Source organism: Homarus americanus, unplaced genomic scaffold (assembly GCF_018991925.1).
Source record: "Homarus americanus isolate GMGI-L3 unplaced genomic scaffold, GMGI_Hamer_2.0 scaffold36283, whole genome shotgun sequence".
Taxonomy (NCBI): domain Eukaryota; kingdom Metazoa; phylum Arthropoda; class Malacostraca; order Decapoda; family Nephropidae; genus Homarus; species Homarus americanus.
In genome coordinates, this window is record NW_024720552.1 from 1 (window position 1) to 17,578 (window position 17,578).

At 44.5% G+C, this 17,578-nt stretch overlaps 1 protein-coding gene across 1 annotated transcript; it reads right to left on the minus strand.

Annotated features, from left to right (window-relative positions):
- Window positions 1-3,500: 3,500 nt before the first annotated feature.
- Window positions 3,501-16,599, minus strand: LOC121860570 (protein Daple-like; the record flags this gene model as incomplete). The annotated part of the gene is made up of 5 exons (XM_042357738.1): window positions 3,501-3,648; window positions 7,363-7,463; window positions 8,177-8,392; window positions 15,403-15,546; window positions 16,449-16,599. Coding segments are annotated over 5 exons (760 nt in total), but the record flags the coding sequence as incomplete, so codon positions are not given.
- Window positions 16,600-17,578: the final 979 nt, after the last annotated feature.

Sequence of the window (17,578 nt, forward strand, 5' to 3'; positions counted from 1 at the left end):
ATCTAAAAAACAAAAAAACAAAAACAAAAAACACAAGGGTCAGACGCCAGCTGAGCAGTGAGGTGAGAAGACGCATGACACCAAAATAGGGCAGCAAATTAATTCAGGGCAGGATGCAAATGCATTACAGGAGGATCTAAATAAACTGCAGGGGTGGTCTGAAAAATGGCAAATGAAATTCAACACCAGCAAGTGCAGCGTACTTAATATTGGAAGAACAAATGCTTATTATGTATAAAGCCTTAACAACATCAACCTAGAGAAGTCGACTTGTGAAAGAGACCTAGGGGTACTTGTAAGCCCGGACCTACGGCCTAGAAAACAGTGCGTTAATGTTCGAAATAAGGCAAACAGAGTATTGGGTTTTATATCTAGAAGTGTAAGTAACAAGAGTGCAGAGGTCTTATTGCAACTATATCTTGCGCTAGTTAGGCCGCACCTCGATTATGCGGTTCAGTTCTGGTGCCCCTATTATAGAATGGATATAAATTCACTAGAGTCGGTGCAGCGAAGAATGACAAAAAATGATTCCGGGACTTAGAAACCTTCCATATCAGGATAGGTTAAAGAAACTTAACTTGCATTCCCTAGAAAGACGAAGAGTGCGGGGAGATATGATAGAAGTATTTAAGTGGGTGAAAGGAATCAATAAAGCGCGAGAACTGAACCTCGGCGAGGTAGGTTCTCTCTGCTCCCGAGGTACCGCGTGACCATGTTCACCTGCAACCAGGCGAAGGTCGTTAGACTGTATCCAGTCAAGCGCCCTTCGCGCAAGGAACTCAACCTCCTTGTCCTGAGGAAGTTTTTTGACTCCTCGGGAATCACGGGGGTGACAGGGGTCGTCCGCAGTGACAGCGGTGACCTTATCGTCACCTTCGCGGAATGGGGAGAGGCCCAGCAATTAGAAAACATAAGACAAATCAATGGAATCGAGATCCAAGTTGAAGCCTGCCTACAGGATAACTTGGTTTTGGGAGTCATCTCCCACACAGAAATCGAACATCTCGAAAAACAAGAACTTGCCGAGCTGATCGGAGATCAGCTCTCAATAGTTCGGAAGCTGACCAGTACAGCTGCCCTGGTTGGCTTCCCAAAGAAACTTCCTAGCTCCTTTTGCTGGGATGGGAGAAGATCCCAGTAAAACCGTACCAGCGAAGACCCACTCGTTGCTACAAATGCCAGAAGTACGGCCATCTGGCGCGGAAGTGTCGTGCCCGGGAGGTGTGTTCAAGCTGCGGGACACCCGGGCACCAGGACGCCAACTGCTTGGCGGCCGCCAAGAAGTGCGCAGCTTGTGGTGGCCCTCACTCCTCCTCCGACCGGGAGTGTCCCAAGTGGAGGGAGAAGTGCAGGGTGGCCAAGCTGCGGACTAACGAAAGACTGAGCTACAAGGAAGCCCTCCTTGTAGTGAAAAATCAAGAAAAGAACAAGCAAGACCTGAACAAGATCACAAAACCCGATTTCATTACACTATCTTTAACATCGTTTATAGAAGTGTATGAGAATATCCCAGAAGAAGACCAGGAAGAAGACTGGAAACTGAAAAGCAAAAGAAGAAACAAGAAAAGGAAGAAGTCCAACCAATCAGCTTCGGCCGAAATAGCCTAACGGCGAAGAGGCCAGTAATCCCCAATACCATCCATCAATAAGGGGATATAGATAAAGTTCTTATAATATCCGAGCAGGATGGGACTCGGAGCAATGGATTCAAGTTGGATAAGTTTAGGTTTAGGAGGGAGATAGGAAGAAACTGGTTCACAAATAGGGTGGTGGACGAGTGGAACAAGCTTAGCAACTTTGTAGTAAGTGCGGGAACTCTGGAAAGTTTCAAAAGGAGGCTAGATAGATTCATGGATGATAGAGAGTAGTAGTAACTCTCGACAGGAGCTGCCATGCACAGGCCAACCGGCCTATTGCAGACTCCTTATTTTCTTATGTTCTTATGTTCTTATGTCGCAGTTACTCCCGACCCACGTGCTTCCACTTGCTCACGTCGGCGCCTGGCCAGACTTACTGTCGCCACACACGCCACTCTCACTTTGACGTGGATATCTCGTCTCTGTTGAAATGACTTGCTTGTTTCTCTGTGTTTTATGCTCACATTTCTTAGTGCCCTCACCGATTCTCCCAGTATTAACGAACCCTGCGGGAACTGTCGTTAGGACAGGCCACAAAGGGGCCCCTTAGAGGGGTGTGGGCTGGGCCGGTGAGTTTACCTGATAGGGTACATAAGAACATAAGAAAATAAGAAGTCTGCAATAGGCCAGTTGGCCTGTGCATGGCAGCTCCTGTCGAGAGTTACTATCACTCTCTATCATCCATGAATCTATCTAGCCTCCTTATTTAAACTTTCCAGCATTCCAGCACTTACTACAAAGTTGCTAAGCTTGTTCCACTCGTCCACCACCTTATTTGTGAACCAGTTCCTTCCTATCTCCCTCCTAAACCTAAACTTATCCAACTTAAATCCGTTGCTACGAGTCCTATCCTGCTCGGATATTATAAGAACTTTATCTATATCCCCTTTATTGATTCCTTTCACCCACTTAAATACTCCTATCATATCTCCCCGCACTTTTCGTCTTTCTAGGGAATGCAAGTTTAGTTTCTTTAACCTATTTTGATATGGAAGGTTTCTAAGTCCTGGAATCATTTTCGTCATTCTTCGCTGCACCGAACTCCAGTGAATTGATATCCATTCTATAATAAGGGCACCAGAACTGAACCGCATAATCGAGGTGCGGCCTGACTAGCGCAAGATATAGTTGTAATAAGACCTCTGCACTCGTATTACTTACACTTCTAGATATAAAACCTAATACTCTGTTTGCCTTGTTTCGAACATTAACGCACTGTTTTCTAGGCTGTAGGTCCGGGTAGAGTAGGCTCCTCCTTTTTTGGGGGTCCTGTTGGGAGGGGGGGGGGTTGGCTACGGCAATGGTCCTAGGGCAACAAGGAACTAGGTAGGTGTAGTGAGCCTTCATTGTCAATTTATTGATTTAAGACGAGCGAGAGAGACGTAACCAATGGAAGGAAAATGCCACAAGAGGACTCGGAAGGAAAACAACATCTCCGACATAGACAATATATCACCAGCAATCCACCCAGTGGCAGAACCACCCACCTTCGCGATTCCGACGGTGATGAAGTACAAGATTCCCAAAGAAACCGAATTCAACCATGCATACGAGGTAGTGGTAGCACTGGAACTAGAATACAAGAACATCAAGTTCATTGTGAAACCCAATCCAGTTGGAGACCTGATACTCTCCCCCAAGACCACAACACAGCCAAGATCCTCAGCGAGGTCACCAACCTCAACGGGAAGACGGTCAAGATAATACTATTAGACCCCGAAGAGAAAACAACCAGAATGGTCCTACTACGATATCCTCTGGAACTACCTGTAGAAGTCATCATAAAGCATTCAAAAGTGACCAAGGCAGAGCGTTGTGTTACGAGTCAGGACAAAGCACAGACAAAGCAAGTGCTAGTGGACATCAAGGGGACAGTCCCAGAGGAGGTAGACCTAGGCAACTGGGGGACTTACAAGTTGCGTCCTTTTGTCCCAGAACCACTACGATGCTACAAATGTTAGAAATTAGGACATCATCAATCCAGATGCCACAAGAAAATGAGATGTGGCGTCTGCAGCCAAAGCCACAAGACAGAAATGTGTATTCAAAAACACAAGGAAGGAACCACCACGACAGTCAAGTGCCCAAATTGTGGAAAGAAACATCACGCTTGGAGCACATCATGCCCAGAGAGGAGAGAGTGAATGAAAGTTGCAATGGCAAAAATTCAACCACAAAACACAACAGAAGCACCTCAGAGCACATTCGTGTGGGGTCAACTCAACACCCACTCTGCCCCAACTGTCAGAGGATTCCTTCCCTGCACTTCCTCCACCAGGCTACAGGCCAAATTTGAAGACACCGGGACAAAATCAGTCCATGCAGGAAACCAGGACAAATCAGTGTACTCCACAATTGCAGCTCAAGAGCTGTAAAGCAGTAAAAGCACAGAACACCATATTGCCTGAGACACTGCAACTCCCTCAGGCGACCGCCCAACTGGATACACTCCAGCCTGCCAATCTACAAGCGGCATTCACAGAAGAACAAATAAAACAGATGATCACCATTACGATAGTGACTTTCTCTACTATAATAAAGAAACAAGATACCAGCACCGAAAATATAATAAATGCAGTTATGACACAGCTCACAGAAAAGATGCAGGAAGACCAGACCCCAAAACTCCACAACTACAAGTGGAACAGACGACGCCCTTGAGTCAGATATCAGTCAAGAAGAAGAACTTGCCATCCGAGAGATCACTCAAAACCGTGAAACCTCAAGCCCCTCGCAACAGATCACGAGGAATAGAACAACAAGCACAGACCGTCAGCAAACACACGATCACAGGCAAGAGGGACTGCACCCTGAAGCGGAATTCCACCTCCTGCTCCTCCCTTAGAGCAGGTGCCCAAGAAACAGCCACCAATGAGCACACCATTCCTAACGGACGAGGAGGAGTGCGACTCAACCATGAACGCCGAGAGCAACTACAGAACCAGCGACGAGGAGATAATGATAGAATAGCGCCACCTCCTTGTCATCTCAAGGCCGCCTGCTGCATTCCTTCCCCAAGCTCACCTATGCCTCCCCCACCTGGTCTTCCTCCCTAAATGCCACACAACGTAAACACCTAGAAAAAGTGCAAAAGAGGGCATGCAAGATTATTCTCCCCCCTTCCTACTCCACATATCAAGAAGCGCTCAACACACTGACCCTTTCGACTCTCACTGACCATCACCACGACCTCATCTGCAAATTTGGTAAGAAGCTTCTACACCATCCCCGACACCAGCCCCTACTACCTGAGATCCTGTCCAAAATTGCTGTTCGACACAACCACACATCCAGCCATACGTGCACTGAACTGATCGCTATAAAACAGCCCAGTCCCAACCATTGTAAAAATTATCAATAACATGTAATAAATCAGTGTATTCACTCCCAGTAAACACTGCTCCCTACACTGTCACTATGTTGAAATGAACTGTATTTTGAGCTGATCCCCATCTAAGTTACTATATGTCTTATTTGTGTCACTTATGTCACTTGTATATTATTTGTAATTCGTAACCCATTCCCCAAATATGTAACTGTATATTTTCAGCCTTCTGGCTGCCAAGCTCCTTCAATAAACCGTTAATTATTATTATTATTATTATTACACACACACACACACACACACACACACACACACACACACACACACCATGACCATACACCAACAAACTGTAAACTATAATAATTTGTATGTTCAATCATTGTTCCTTCTTCTTTTAGTAATGAAAGTTTTTGTTAAACGACCCATCCACCCCATGTCTTTGTATGTAATAAGTCATTTTTGTCTAATGTATATTTTCACCCTTCGGGCTGCCGACTTTTTCAATAAACCGTTAATTATTATTATTTATTTTATTATTAAGGCCTGTCCAACAAACGGCATACTGTACAAGCAGCAGCAATAGCTAAAAATATTGATGTCTTCATTCTGCAAGAAACCCTGATGTCAAAAGATAAACAATTCCGCTTGCCTGGATACCAATAGTACTCTGTACCAAAGAGGCCCAACTCCCATGGCAGCATGATTCTCGTCAGGGCGACCATCCCCAGTTCAGAAGTAGAACCAGTTCACTGTGGAGATGGAGTAGAGGCACAAGCTGTTCGGATGCACCTGGCAAACGACAGTCTTGTAGTATACAATATCTATAAACCGCCACCCAAAGGACTAGAAGCCGGTGAAGTACTGACACAAGCAACACAGGAACTTGTACCCATTGCTGGGGACTTCACTGGCCACCATCCAACGATCAATTCGACCACAAGAATGAACCAGGATGGTCATCACCTAGTGGAACTGCTGACAGATGTTCCAGAAATAACGCTCATTAATACTGGGGAACCAACACACATACTGGGAGGAACATTGGACCTCACATTCATTTCCACTGAGCTCGTTCCAATAGCTCAGTGGGAGATAGATGATGAACTGACCAGTGACCACTTTGCAACGACAACTACTTTGAGAATGGAACCTAACCTAACCTAACCTAACCTCGTCCCCCACGTCCGCCACCCAGATGGAATACCAAGAAAGCAAATTGGAAATTATATCAAGATGAACTTCAAAAATGGTTTTCGAACTATGAACCAGCAGAAGATATTGACCAACTAAACCAGGACCTTACTGGTGCCATACAACATGCAGCAGAGAAAGCAATACCAAAAACAAACCCTACAAATAGACACCACAAAGACTACTGGTTCTACAATGACGAAGTCAGAGAACAGAATCACAGAATCAACACATTCAGAAGACATCTCCGACAATACCCTTCCCCTGAGGGAGTGAAACTCTTGAGAGCTGCTGTTCAACATGCTCGTCAAATTACTCAGAAAATTAGGGAAGACAAATGGCTCGAGTGGTGCGCAACCTTTAATGCACACACCAGCCTGAGTGAACTCTGGAGAAAGCTCAGGATAGCAACAGGAAAATTTCCCAGATCTCCAGCCCACCCCCAGCCACTACAGGAAGCAAATCCTAGCAGTTACACAGTTGGTGGTAGAGATAAATTGTTTCTCCCCATTACTGTGTTACACTGTTACAAAGAGATAAAAGTTACAGTCCTACCCATTTCTAACATACACATATAAGGTGGCTGGGCGGGGGAGGTCTCCATAAGACGTCACGCCATCTCACTACCTGTGCGTGAGCATACCTTGTATATCTTTATATCTTGGGCTAGAGGTGAGTACTTTATCCACTCGGCTGTAACACTCCCGCCTCTTGTCTTTTAACTCCCTTATGTCTAGTATTTTACTACTCGTGTGGATTATCGATGACACAAGCATAGGAAATGTCATACTTGAGGGTGAAGGAAGGCAATACACATATAAGGTAAATTGGTTATGATTAACATTGAGTAGATCAAGAAGCGAGACCATCAAAGTAAGAGAATTATAGCAGTGTTAGGGTGGAGAATCTTCCTCCTCCAGCCTCCCGCCTCCCACTCATGGTTTATCTCAAGCCTCACACAACAGTTCCTTGGAAATGAATGTGACGCCGACTACTGGTCAATGTGTTCCAGGCCCATTAGGCCCTAACGTGATCTTAAACTAACCAGTAAGACTAAGACTCACTTGGATTGGAGCCTCTTTGCCTCAATTCTGTTAATTAGATTAGGTTAAGACTGGAACCCATTTGACCTGGCTGAAGATAGTTACAAACAACTGTTCTTCCTGTCTCTCACGCGCCCCTGTTGTGGTAAAAGACCTCAGCACTTACCTGCATGGAGGGGTCGCTGGGGACTGGGTCAGTTTATCGAGATCGGGTCGCGTCCAGAACTCCTTGTGTCGTCCGCTTCGCACGTATTTGTCGTTGAGCGTCTGTCAGGAAGAGAGATGGCGAAACATCAGCAGGTAATTTTTATTATAGTCTACTTAACACTTTCCCACAAGCACAAGTACTATCAATAACCATATTGTTTATGCGTGGAAGGAAACCTTGGTCCTCTGTAACTTTTCAATGTTTAAATAGCTTTGTGTGTGTGTGTGTGTGCGTCTAATACTTGAATTCACTGGGAACACGCACTGTTTTGTTCATGCGAGATATTTCTAGTTATCTTCTTGCTTACACATCTAACTAAGTATTCTTTGGAAGTTATGAGTAAACCTTAGCCTGTTGACCGGAAGCTTCTAATGCGTGAGATAAGCAAGAGAGGTCGAAAACTTGTGACGTGTAGAGGGAAAATAAGGTAATTTATGATAATCAACAGATTCTCACAATAAGATCCCCTGACATAAAGTTAACGACTAAATTACCGTGTTCCTTGCTATAGATACGTAAATAAGTCAATAGTTACAATAGTTACTTATATATACTCTTCGAAACACGAGGATCCATATATATTTCATTAGCCCAATAAAGCACGCGACTTTACATAATCAACACCTCAACCCTGGCGGGTTGAGGTGTTGATTGTATATCTGTATGTGTGTATATAAATATGTGTGTACAGTATATGAGAAATCATCTTTAAATATACTCTCCCTAATTGTGATTGATCGTCCGCCATGGTGGTACTGCCACTATACACTACCTTGACAGCGTCTTTTAGTTTCTTGGGCTGGTGTATGAGCTGCGTGGCGTTGGCGAGGTCGGCGAGAACGCGGGTGAGGGCCGTGGCGAGGGCATGGTGGCGCTGCTGTAAGTGGCGCGCCTGCTGCCCTGCTGTCACCAACCGCTGACCCATCTCCTTCACCTGCCTGTCTCGTGCCCCCACCACCAATCGAGTTTCTCTCATCTCCTCCTCCATCTAATGAGGAGAGATAGTCACCGGATATGTTATGGACTACAAAGGGAGGTGGACATAGAATAGGAAAAATAACAGAGAGAGAGAGAGAATGGAACAGAAAGCACAAAAGAGACCACAAAGAGAGAGATGGTAAACAGGGAAAATGATGGAAATCAGGGATATGACGATAAATGGGAAGAAGACAGAAGAGAAGAGAATACAAACAAAGGATTTGGCAAAGTGCAGGGTAAGAGACTATAAACAAGGCAAAGAGCAGGGAGAGTCTGTAAACAAGGCAAAGAGCAGGGAGAGTCTGTAAACAAGGCAAAGAGCAGGGAGAGTCTGTAAACAAGAAGGAGTTAAACAAAGAGCAGGGGGAGTTAAAACAAGGCAAAGAGCAGGGAGAGTCTGAAACAAGGAAAGAGCAGGAGAGTCTGTAAACAAGGCAAAGAGCAGGGAAGTCAAAAAGGCAAAGAGCAGGGAGAGTCTGTAAACAAGGCAAAGAGCAGGAGAGTCTGTAAACAAGGCAAAGAACAGGGAGAGTTCAAACAAGGCAAAGAGCAGGAGAGTCTGTAAACAAGGCAAAGAGAGGGAGAGTCTGTAAACAAGGCAAAGAGCAGGGAGAGTCTGTAAACACAAAGAGCAGGGACAGTCTGTAAACAAGGCAAAGAGCAGGGAGAGTCTGTAAAACAAGGCAAAGAGCAGGGAGAGTCAAAGAAAGAGAGGGGAGAGTCTGTAAACAAGGCAAAGAGCAGGAGAGTCTGTAAACAAGGCAAAGAGCAGGGAGAAAACAAGGCAAAGAGCAGGGGGATGTAAATAAAAAAGCAAGGCAAAGAGCAGGAGAGTCTGTAAACAAGGCAAAGAGCAGGGAGAAGAAAAAAGGAAACAAGACTGTAAAAAAACAAAACAGGGACAGTCTGTAAACAAGGCAAAGAGGGAGAGTCTGTAAACAAGGCAAAGAGCAGGAGAGTCTGTAAACAAGGCAAAGAGCAGGGACAGTCTGTAAAACAAGGCAAAGAGCAGGGACAGTCTGTAACAAGGCAAAGAGCAGAGTCTGTAAACAAGGCAAGAGCAGGGACAGTCTGTAAACAAGGCAAAGAGCAGGGGAGTCAAACAAGCAAAGAGCAGGGGAGTCTGTAAACAAGCAAAGAGCAGGGACAGTCTGTAAACAAGGCAAAGAGCAGGGGAATCTGTAAACAAGGCAAAGAGCAGGAAAAAAGAGAGTCTATAAACAAGGCAAAGAGGGACAGTCTGTAAACAAGGCAAAGAGCAGGGACAGTCTGTAAACAAGGCAAAGAGCAGGGAGAGTCTGTAAAGGCAAAGAGCAGGGGAGTTTCAAAAGGCAAAGAGCAGGGGAGTCTGTAAACAAGGCAAAGAGCAGGGCAGTCTAAACAAGGCAAAGAGCAGGGCAGTCTGTAAACAAGGCAAAGAGCAGGGAGAGTCTAAACAAGGCAAAGAGCAGGGACAGTCTGTAAACAAGGCAAAGAGCAGGGAGAGTCTGTAAACAAGGCAGAGCAGGGGAGTCTGTAAACAAGGCAAAGAGCAGGGACAAACAAGGCAAAGAGCAGGGACAGTCTGTAACAAGGCAAGAGCAGGGAGAGTCTATAAACAAGGCAAAGAAGCAGGGGAGTCTGTAAACAAGGCAAAGAGCAGGGAGAGTCTGTAAACAAGGCAAAGAGCAGGGAGAGTCTGTAAACAAGGCAAAGAGGGGAGTTCAAAGGCAAAGAGCAGGGAAAGCTGTAAACAAGGCAAAGAGGGAGAACAAGGCAAAGAGCAGGGAAACAAGGCAAAGAGCAGGGAGAGTCTGTAAACAAGGCAAAGAGCAGGGAACATGTAAACAAGGCAAAGAGCAGAGTCTGTAAACAAGGCAAAGAGCAGGGACAGTCTGTAAACAAGGAAAGAGCAGGAAGTCTGTAAGCGGCAAAGAGCAGGAGTCTGTAAACAAGGCAAAGAGCAGGAATCTGTAAACAAGGACAAGAGCAGGAGAGTCTCTAAACAAAAAGAAAGGAAGTCTATAAACAAGGCAAAGAGCAGGAGGAGTCTGTAAACAAAGGCAAGAAACGAAGTCTGTAAGCAAGGCAAAAACAGAGTCTGTAAACAAGGCAAAGCAGGAGAGTCTGTAAACAAGGCAAAAGCAGGAGGATCTATAAACAAGGCAAAGAGCAGGGAGAGTCTGTAAACAAAGGCAAAAAGAGCAAGAGTCTGTAAACAAGGCATGAGCAGAAGTCTGTAAACAAGGCAAAGAGCAGAAGTCTGTAAACAAGGCAAAAGCAGGAGAGTCTGTAAAACAAGGCAAAAAGAACAGGGAGAGTCTATAAACAAGGCATAGAGCAGGAGGAGTCTGTGGCAGGCAGGGAGAGTCTGTAAACAAGGCAAAGAGCAGGGAGAGTCTGTAAACAAGAGAGCAGGGGAGTCTGTAAACAAGGCAAAAGCAGGAGAGTCTGTAAACAAAACCAAAAGAACAGGAGAGTCTGTAAACAAGGCAAAAGAGCAGGGGAGTCTGTAAGCAAGGCAAGAGCAGGGAGAGTCTATAAACAAGGCAAAGCAGGGAAGTCTGTAACAGAGGCAAAAAGAGCAAGGGAATCTGTAAACAAAGGGCAAAGAGCAGGGAGAGTCTAAAAACAAGGCAAAGAACGGGGGAGTCTGTAAACAAGGCAAAAACAGAGAGTCTGTAAAACAAGGCAAGAGCAGGAGAGTCTGTAAAAGGCAAAGAGGGGACAGTCTGTAAACAAAGGCAAGAGCAAGGGACAGTCTGTAAACAAGGCAAAGAGGACAGTCTGTAAACAAAGGCAAAGAGCAGGAGTCTGTAAACAAGGCAAAAAACGGAGTCTGTAAACAAGGCTAAGAGCAGGACAGTCTGTAAACAAGGCAAAGCAGGGACAGTCAAACAAAGGCAAACAAGGACGATCTGTAAACAAAGGCAAAACAGGACAGTCTGTAAACAAGGCAAAAACAGGACAGTCTGTAAACAAGGCAAGCAGGACAGTCTGTAAACAAGGCAAAGAGCAGGAGAGTTGTAAACAAGGCAAAAGAGCAGGGCAGTCTGTAAACAAGGCTAAGAGCAAGGGACAGTCTGTAAACAAGGCAAACAGGGACAGTCTGTAAACAAGGCTAAGAGCAGGGACAGTCTGTAAACAAAGACAGAAGCAAGGAGAAGTCTGTAAACAAGGCAAAACAGGGACAGTCTGTAAACAAAGGCAAAAAGCGGGAAGTCAATAACAAGGCAAAAACAGGGGAGTCTGTAAACAAAGGGCAAAACAAGGGAGGTCTGTAAACAAGGCAAAAGAGCAGAAGTCTGTAAACAAGGCAAAAGCAGAGTCTGTAAACAAGGCTAAAACAGGGGGACTCTGTAAACAAAGGCAAACAGGAGAGTCTGTAAACAAGGCAAGAAGCAGAGTCTATAAACAAGGCAAAAAGAGCAGAGAGTCTGTAAACAAGGCAAAAGCAGAGGAGGAGTCTGTAAACAAGGCAAGAGCAGGAGAGTCTGTAAACAAGGCAAAGAGCAGGGGAGTCTGTAAACAAGGCAAAGAGCAGGGAGAGTCTGTAAACAAGGCAAAGGAGGAGAGTCTATAACAAGGCAAAGAGCAGGAGGAGTCTGTAAGAGGCAAAGACCAGGGAGAGTCTATAAACAAGGCAAAGAGCAGGAGGAGTCTGTAAACAAGGCAAAGAGAAGGAGAGTCTATAAACAAGGCAAAGAGCAGGAGGAGTCTGTAAACAAGGCAAAGAGCAGGGGGAGTTGTGCAAGGCAAAGAGCAGGGAGTCTGTAAGCAAGGCAAACAGCAGGGAGAGTCTGTAAACAAGGCAAAGAGCAGGGAGAGTCTATAAACAAGGCAAAGAGCAGGAGAGTCTGTAAACAAGGCAATAGGGGAGTCTGTAAACAAGGCATAGATCAGGGGAGTCTGTAAACAAGGCAAAGAGCATGGGGAGTCTAAACAAGGCAAAGAGCAGGGAGAGTCTGTAAACAAGGCAAAGAGCAGGGAGAGTCTGTAACCAAGGCAAAGAGCAGGAGGAGTCGTAAACAAGGCAAAGACCAGGAGAGTCTATAAACAAGACAAAGAGCAGGAGGAGTCTAAACAAGGCAAAGACCAGGGAGAGTCTGTAACCAAGGCAGAAGGAGAGTCTGTAAACAAGGCAAAGAGCAGGAGAGTCTATAAACAAGACAAAGAGCAGGAGGAGCTAAACAAGGCAAAGACCAGGGAGAGTCTATAAACAAGGCAAAGAGCAGGAGGAGTCTAAACAAGGCAGAGCAGGGGAGTCTAAAACAAGGCAGAGCAGGGAGAGTCTGTAAACAAGGCAAAGAGCAGAGGAGTCTGTAAACAAGGCAAAGAGAGGGGGAGTCTGTAAACAAGGCAAAGAGCAGGGAGAGTCTGTAAACAAGGCAAAGAGCAGGGAGAGTCTGTAAACAAGGCAAAGAGCAGGGGAGTCTGTAAACACGGCAAAGAGCAGGGGAGTCTGTAAACAAGGCAAAGAGCAGGGGAGTCTGTAAACAAGGCAAAGAGCAGAGAGTCTGTAAACAAGGCAAAGAGCAGGGAGAGTCTATAAACAAGGCAAAGAGCAGGAGGAGTCTGTAAACAACAAGGCAAAGACCAGGGAGAGTCTAAAACAAGGCAAAGAGCAGGAGGAGTCTAAACAAGGCAAAGAGGGAGAGTCAAACAAGGCAAAGAGCAGGAGGAGTTTAAACAAGGCAAAGAGCAGGGGAGTCTGTAAACAAGGCAAAGAGCAGGGACAGTCTGTAAACAAGGCAAAGAGCAGGGGAGTCTGTAAACGAGGCAAAGAGCAGGGGAGTCTGTAAACGAGGCAAAAGAGCAGGGACAGTCTGTAAACAAAGGCAAAGAGCAGGACAGTCTGTAAACAAGGCAAAGAGCAGGGAGAGTCTATAAACAAGGCAAAGAACAGGGGAGTCTGTAAACAAGGCAAAGAGCAGGGAGTCTGTAAACAAGGCAAAAGCAGGAGAGTCTGTAAACAAGGCAAAGAGCAGGGGAGCTGTAAACGAGGCAAAGAGCAGGGGAGTCTGTAACGAGGCAAAGAGCAGGGACAGTCTGTAAACAAGGCAAAGAGCAGGGACAGTCTGTAAACAAGGCAAAGAGCAGAGAGAGTCTATAAACAAGGCAAAGAACAGGGGGAGTCTGTAAACAAGGCAAAGAGCAGGAGAGTCTGTAAACAAGGCAAAGAGCAGGGGGAGTCTGTAAGCAAGGCAAAGAGCAGGGAGAGTCAGTAAACAAGGCAAAGAGCAGGGAGAGTCTGTAAACAAGGCAAAGAGCAGGGGGAGTCTGTATTGATTGATTGATTCTGTTAATTACATCCCTGGCGACGTAACAGCTGGGGTCATATGTAGCCGAATTATAATTAAGGCTTAAAAGACTAAACTCAAATTATACAAGGTCAAAAACACAAGTAATAAATAACATAGAATTTTCGCAATAAAACATTGAAATTACGTTAACAGATAGAAGTCAAAGCTTATGTAGAAGGCCGGCTTTTTCCACGAAGGAGAGGACGTCCCCTCCCACTCTTCCCACTCCCCCCCCCCCAGCACCGAAGAGAGACGGTAAGATCCCCAGGCACTGGGAGAGGTACTTACTACGAAGATCTCTGAGAGACTGGGGAGGTGTCGAACAATCAGTGGGACTAGGCAGTCATCACAATGGGGAAGGGGCGCCCTCTCCATTAAAAGAAAGAAAAAAAAATGAGTCAGACGTCTTTGGCCAATACGGAGGCAGGCAAATTCAGTCTCTCGGTGGCGTGACAGTCACTGATATCCCCAGGCACTCAATGCAGGATGGATGCCGCAAAGCTTTTTTACTTCGACATCATCCCACCTCCATTGCCAACTCGAGCGGGTGGCTGCTCTTATTACTGGCTTCATATCAGAGGCAGGTAGAGGGGAATGATGTGCCACAGGGCGAGAAACAGCTGCTTTTGCCCCACCATCAGCACGCTCATGCCCCTTCTCCCCCACATGGGCCGGAACCCAGCAAAAACTGACTTTCCGGCCCCGACATTGGATGAGAAACAGTCACTTTAAAATATCTACGAGTATAACTAAGGGATGGGGCGATGTAAAATCACTGTGAGGTTGGGTAGAAATAATCTTGAGGGCAAGTAAAATACCCGACAGCTCTGCAAACAAGAAAAAAGGGCAGGGAGTCTGTAAATAAGGCAAATAGCAAGGAGAATTTGGAAACAAGGTAATGGGCAGGTAAAGTTTACAAACAAGGCAAAGGGCTGGGAGCGTAACCAAGGCAAAGGACAGGGAGAGTGTAAACAAGGCAGAGGGCTGGGAGAGTCTGTAAATAAGGCAAATGGCAGGGAGAGTCTGGAGACAAGGCAAAGGGCACGGAAAGTGTAAACAAGGCAAAGGGCAGGGGGGTTCTGTAAACAGGGCAAAGGGCAGGGAGAGTCTGTAAACAAGGTAGAGGGCAAGGAGAGTCTGTAAACAAGGTAGAGGACAGGGAGAGTGTAAACAAGGCAAAGGGAAGGGAGTCTGTAAACAATGCAAATGATAGGGAAATGGATTAAAAACAGGAAGCAGGACACAAATGAGAAACAAGAGCTGATGAACACCTGTCAGTATTTAGTCAGATAAAGCTCGTTGGGGAAGCTCACATCCTTCATGAATTAGCACGACACAGCTTAAACAGAGGCATTGAAGCTGAATTAGTTGAAGCTGAAACTTCTATATTAACAGAAACTTTACAAGCAAAAAGTAGACTAAGCATTTTGAAAGCTGAAGTTATGTTGGTAATGTCATGTAGTGGCAGGAGTGAGGGAATGGTTCAGAAGTCATTGTATATATACTGTATATTAAGGAGTTGCAGGTCGAAATGGGTGCAAACCAAACGTAAACATCAGGGTTGGGGCATAATAGGATTAAGCTCCAGTCTTACAGTTAGGCCAGGTTAAAGATTGGGGCCTATTAAGACTGGGACCCATTCAGTCCGTTCACGGTTTACACTCCAGCTGATGACTTTGAAGAAAGTTGATGAAAGCAGGTGACAGAGATGGGCGGTGGGCGGGCCGTTATATTTCACCTGCTTGATCTGCTGAGCCCGCTGCTCGAGGGCCGCCTGAAGCGGGTCGAGTTCCTCCTTGAGCTGACTCAGCTGGTGTTCGAGTAGGAACCTCTGCTTTTCCAGCTCGCTGATGCGGTCCCGGGTGCTGGTGATCTTACCTTCCTGTGAAGGGTGAGTCCTGGATCAGGTCTTGTACAGTTAAGATTCTGCCCCTTTGTTCTGGTATAACTAAGGTTCTGTTCTCTACCTAATTCTTATTATTTGTATGTCTCTATCACAGTACATGTTCTGTAATACACATTTTGTTTGTGGATTTTGAATTTGTAATTTTCATAATTATTCCTGTGGGGCCCCTTATTTTTTCCTCAGCCTTCAGAGTGATGTGTCCAAACGTAATGTACAGTCTCGTTCAAGATTCTTCGAACACTGCTGGAGACAGCTAGCAACTCAAGGCCGTTTGTTTACTATAGTACGTAGTATAATATAATACCAAACAGCAAAGCCCAACCAGTAAATTAAGCAACGGGGAAGTAAGTAACCAATCACTGATCACTTTTACATTTAGTCATCATTTTTATGACGTACTATAAAACACACTGCCTTGAGTTGCCAGCTGTCTCCAGCAATGTTCGAAGAATCTTGAACGAGACTGTACATAGCCCCAGTCATAAAAGGTGTTTGTCCTTTAGACATATCCTTTAAACATTGACTGAAATACCAAATATGGCACGTTTGAAGTGACTTCCCTAATCCTATGCTAAAATCATTACGTTAATAAAATAAGTTTGATGCTGATATTTTTAGTTTATTCAACCATTGACCCACTCCGTGGTGCTAGGCTATAAAGAAAACGAAAGAATGTTATGTATCGCAGGTGTTGGAGATATTAAAGTGGGAGGGATTTTAACAGCATGTTACATATTTGTCTTGTTTAGTTACTTTACAGTTTGTGATGAGATAAATTCAACTCGAAAAGAAGCTTAAATATATTGTGAAAATACGAATAATAATCTCAAACAAGGAGCCATGGGCAGGTGATGCAAAAAGACAGAAGGTAGCCTCACTCTATCACGGATGATGTCGTCCCGGTGGTTGACCTCTCTCCTGAGGGCGGCCAGCTCGCGCTCCAGCCCCCGGATGGTTGACTGTAGCTTAGATTTGTCCTCTCCTAGTGCCTTCACCTCCCCGTCTTTGTGCTCACACTCCCTCTGTATACTAAACACAAGAACGGGCACACAATGAGTGATTCACTTCACCCTGTTTAGAGCTTGTTTTCTGGGCGCTTCACTCTGACCTAATGTAACGTAAAAAAATCAACCTAACCTAACCTGATCAAATATCCGGGTATGAACTGTGTATCGATCTAGACTTATACAAATGTAAATTATACACTTCATGCCTACTATAATTATAAACAAGACTAATTTTTTTCTTGTAAATTAATTATCAGAATTATAATTGGAGGCGAATGATTGGTAAAACTCAATGTATGGACCAAGAAAGATGTCACCTCTTATTAATAGTTATAACTTTGATTGAGAAGAAAAATACTTGTTTTTTGTTTCACTGTATATATATATATATATATACTGTATATATATATATATATATATATATATATATATATATATATATATATATATATATATATATATATATATATATATATATATATATATATTTCATGTAAATCCACAATGATTTTATCAAGATATATATATATATATATATATATTTAGATATATATATATATATTTGTTTTTTTCAGTGGTGGGTCATTATGGCAAATCCCGGTGAGTTCTTATATGAATTATTAGGAATAGTTACGTAAACCTCACACTATCCTATATTTACGCTTCTACTACAGCTGATAACAGTAATTGAAGGAGCTACATAGCTGCTGCTTCCTACTTGCCAGTGAGTGACCAATATAGGCTATGGTAACATACTTACCTTGCTATATTATGTAAAACCCTTATGTTTATCTAATCACACATCTTAATATTAGTAACATGTAGTATTAATGAATATCGTAGAGATTAAAAACAGAGTTGTAAATCAAAGAAAAATTGGGTCATTTTTAAATGAAATGTGCCCCAGTATTCCTTACTCTTAATTTTCATAAGAGATAGTGTGGTAGATCTCTATTTCAGTGAGTTGAGCTTCGCCAGTGCACTTGCTATATTAGACCTCA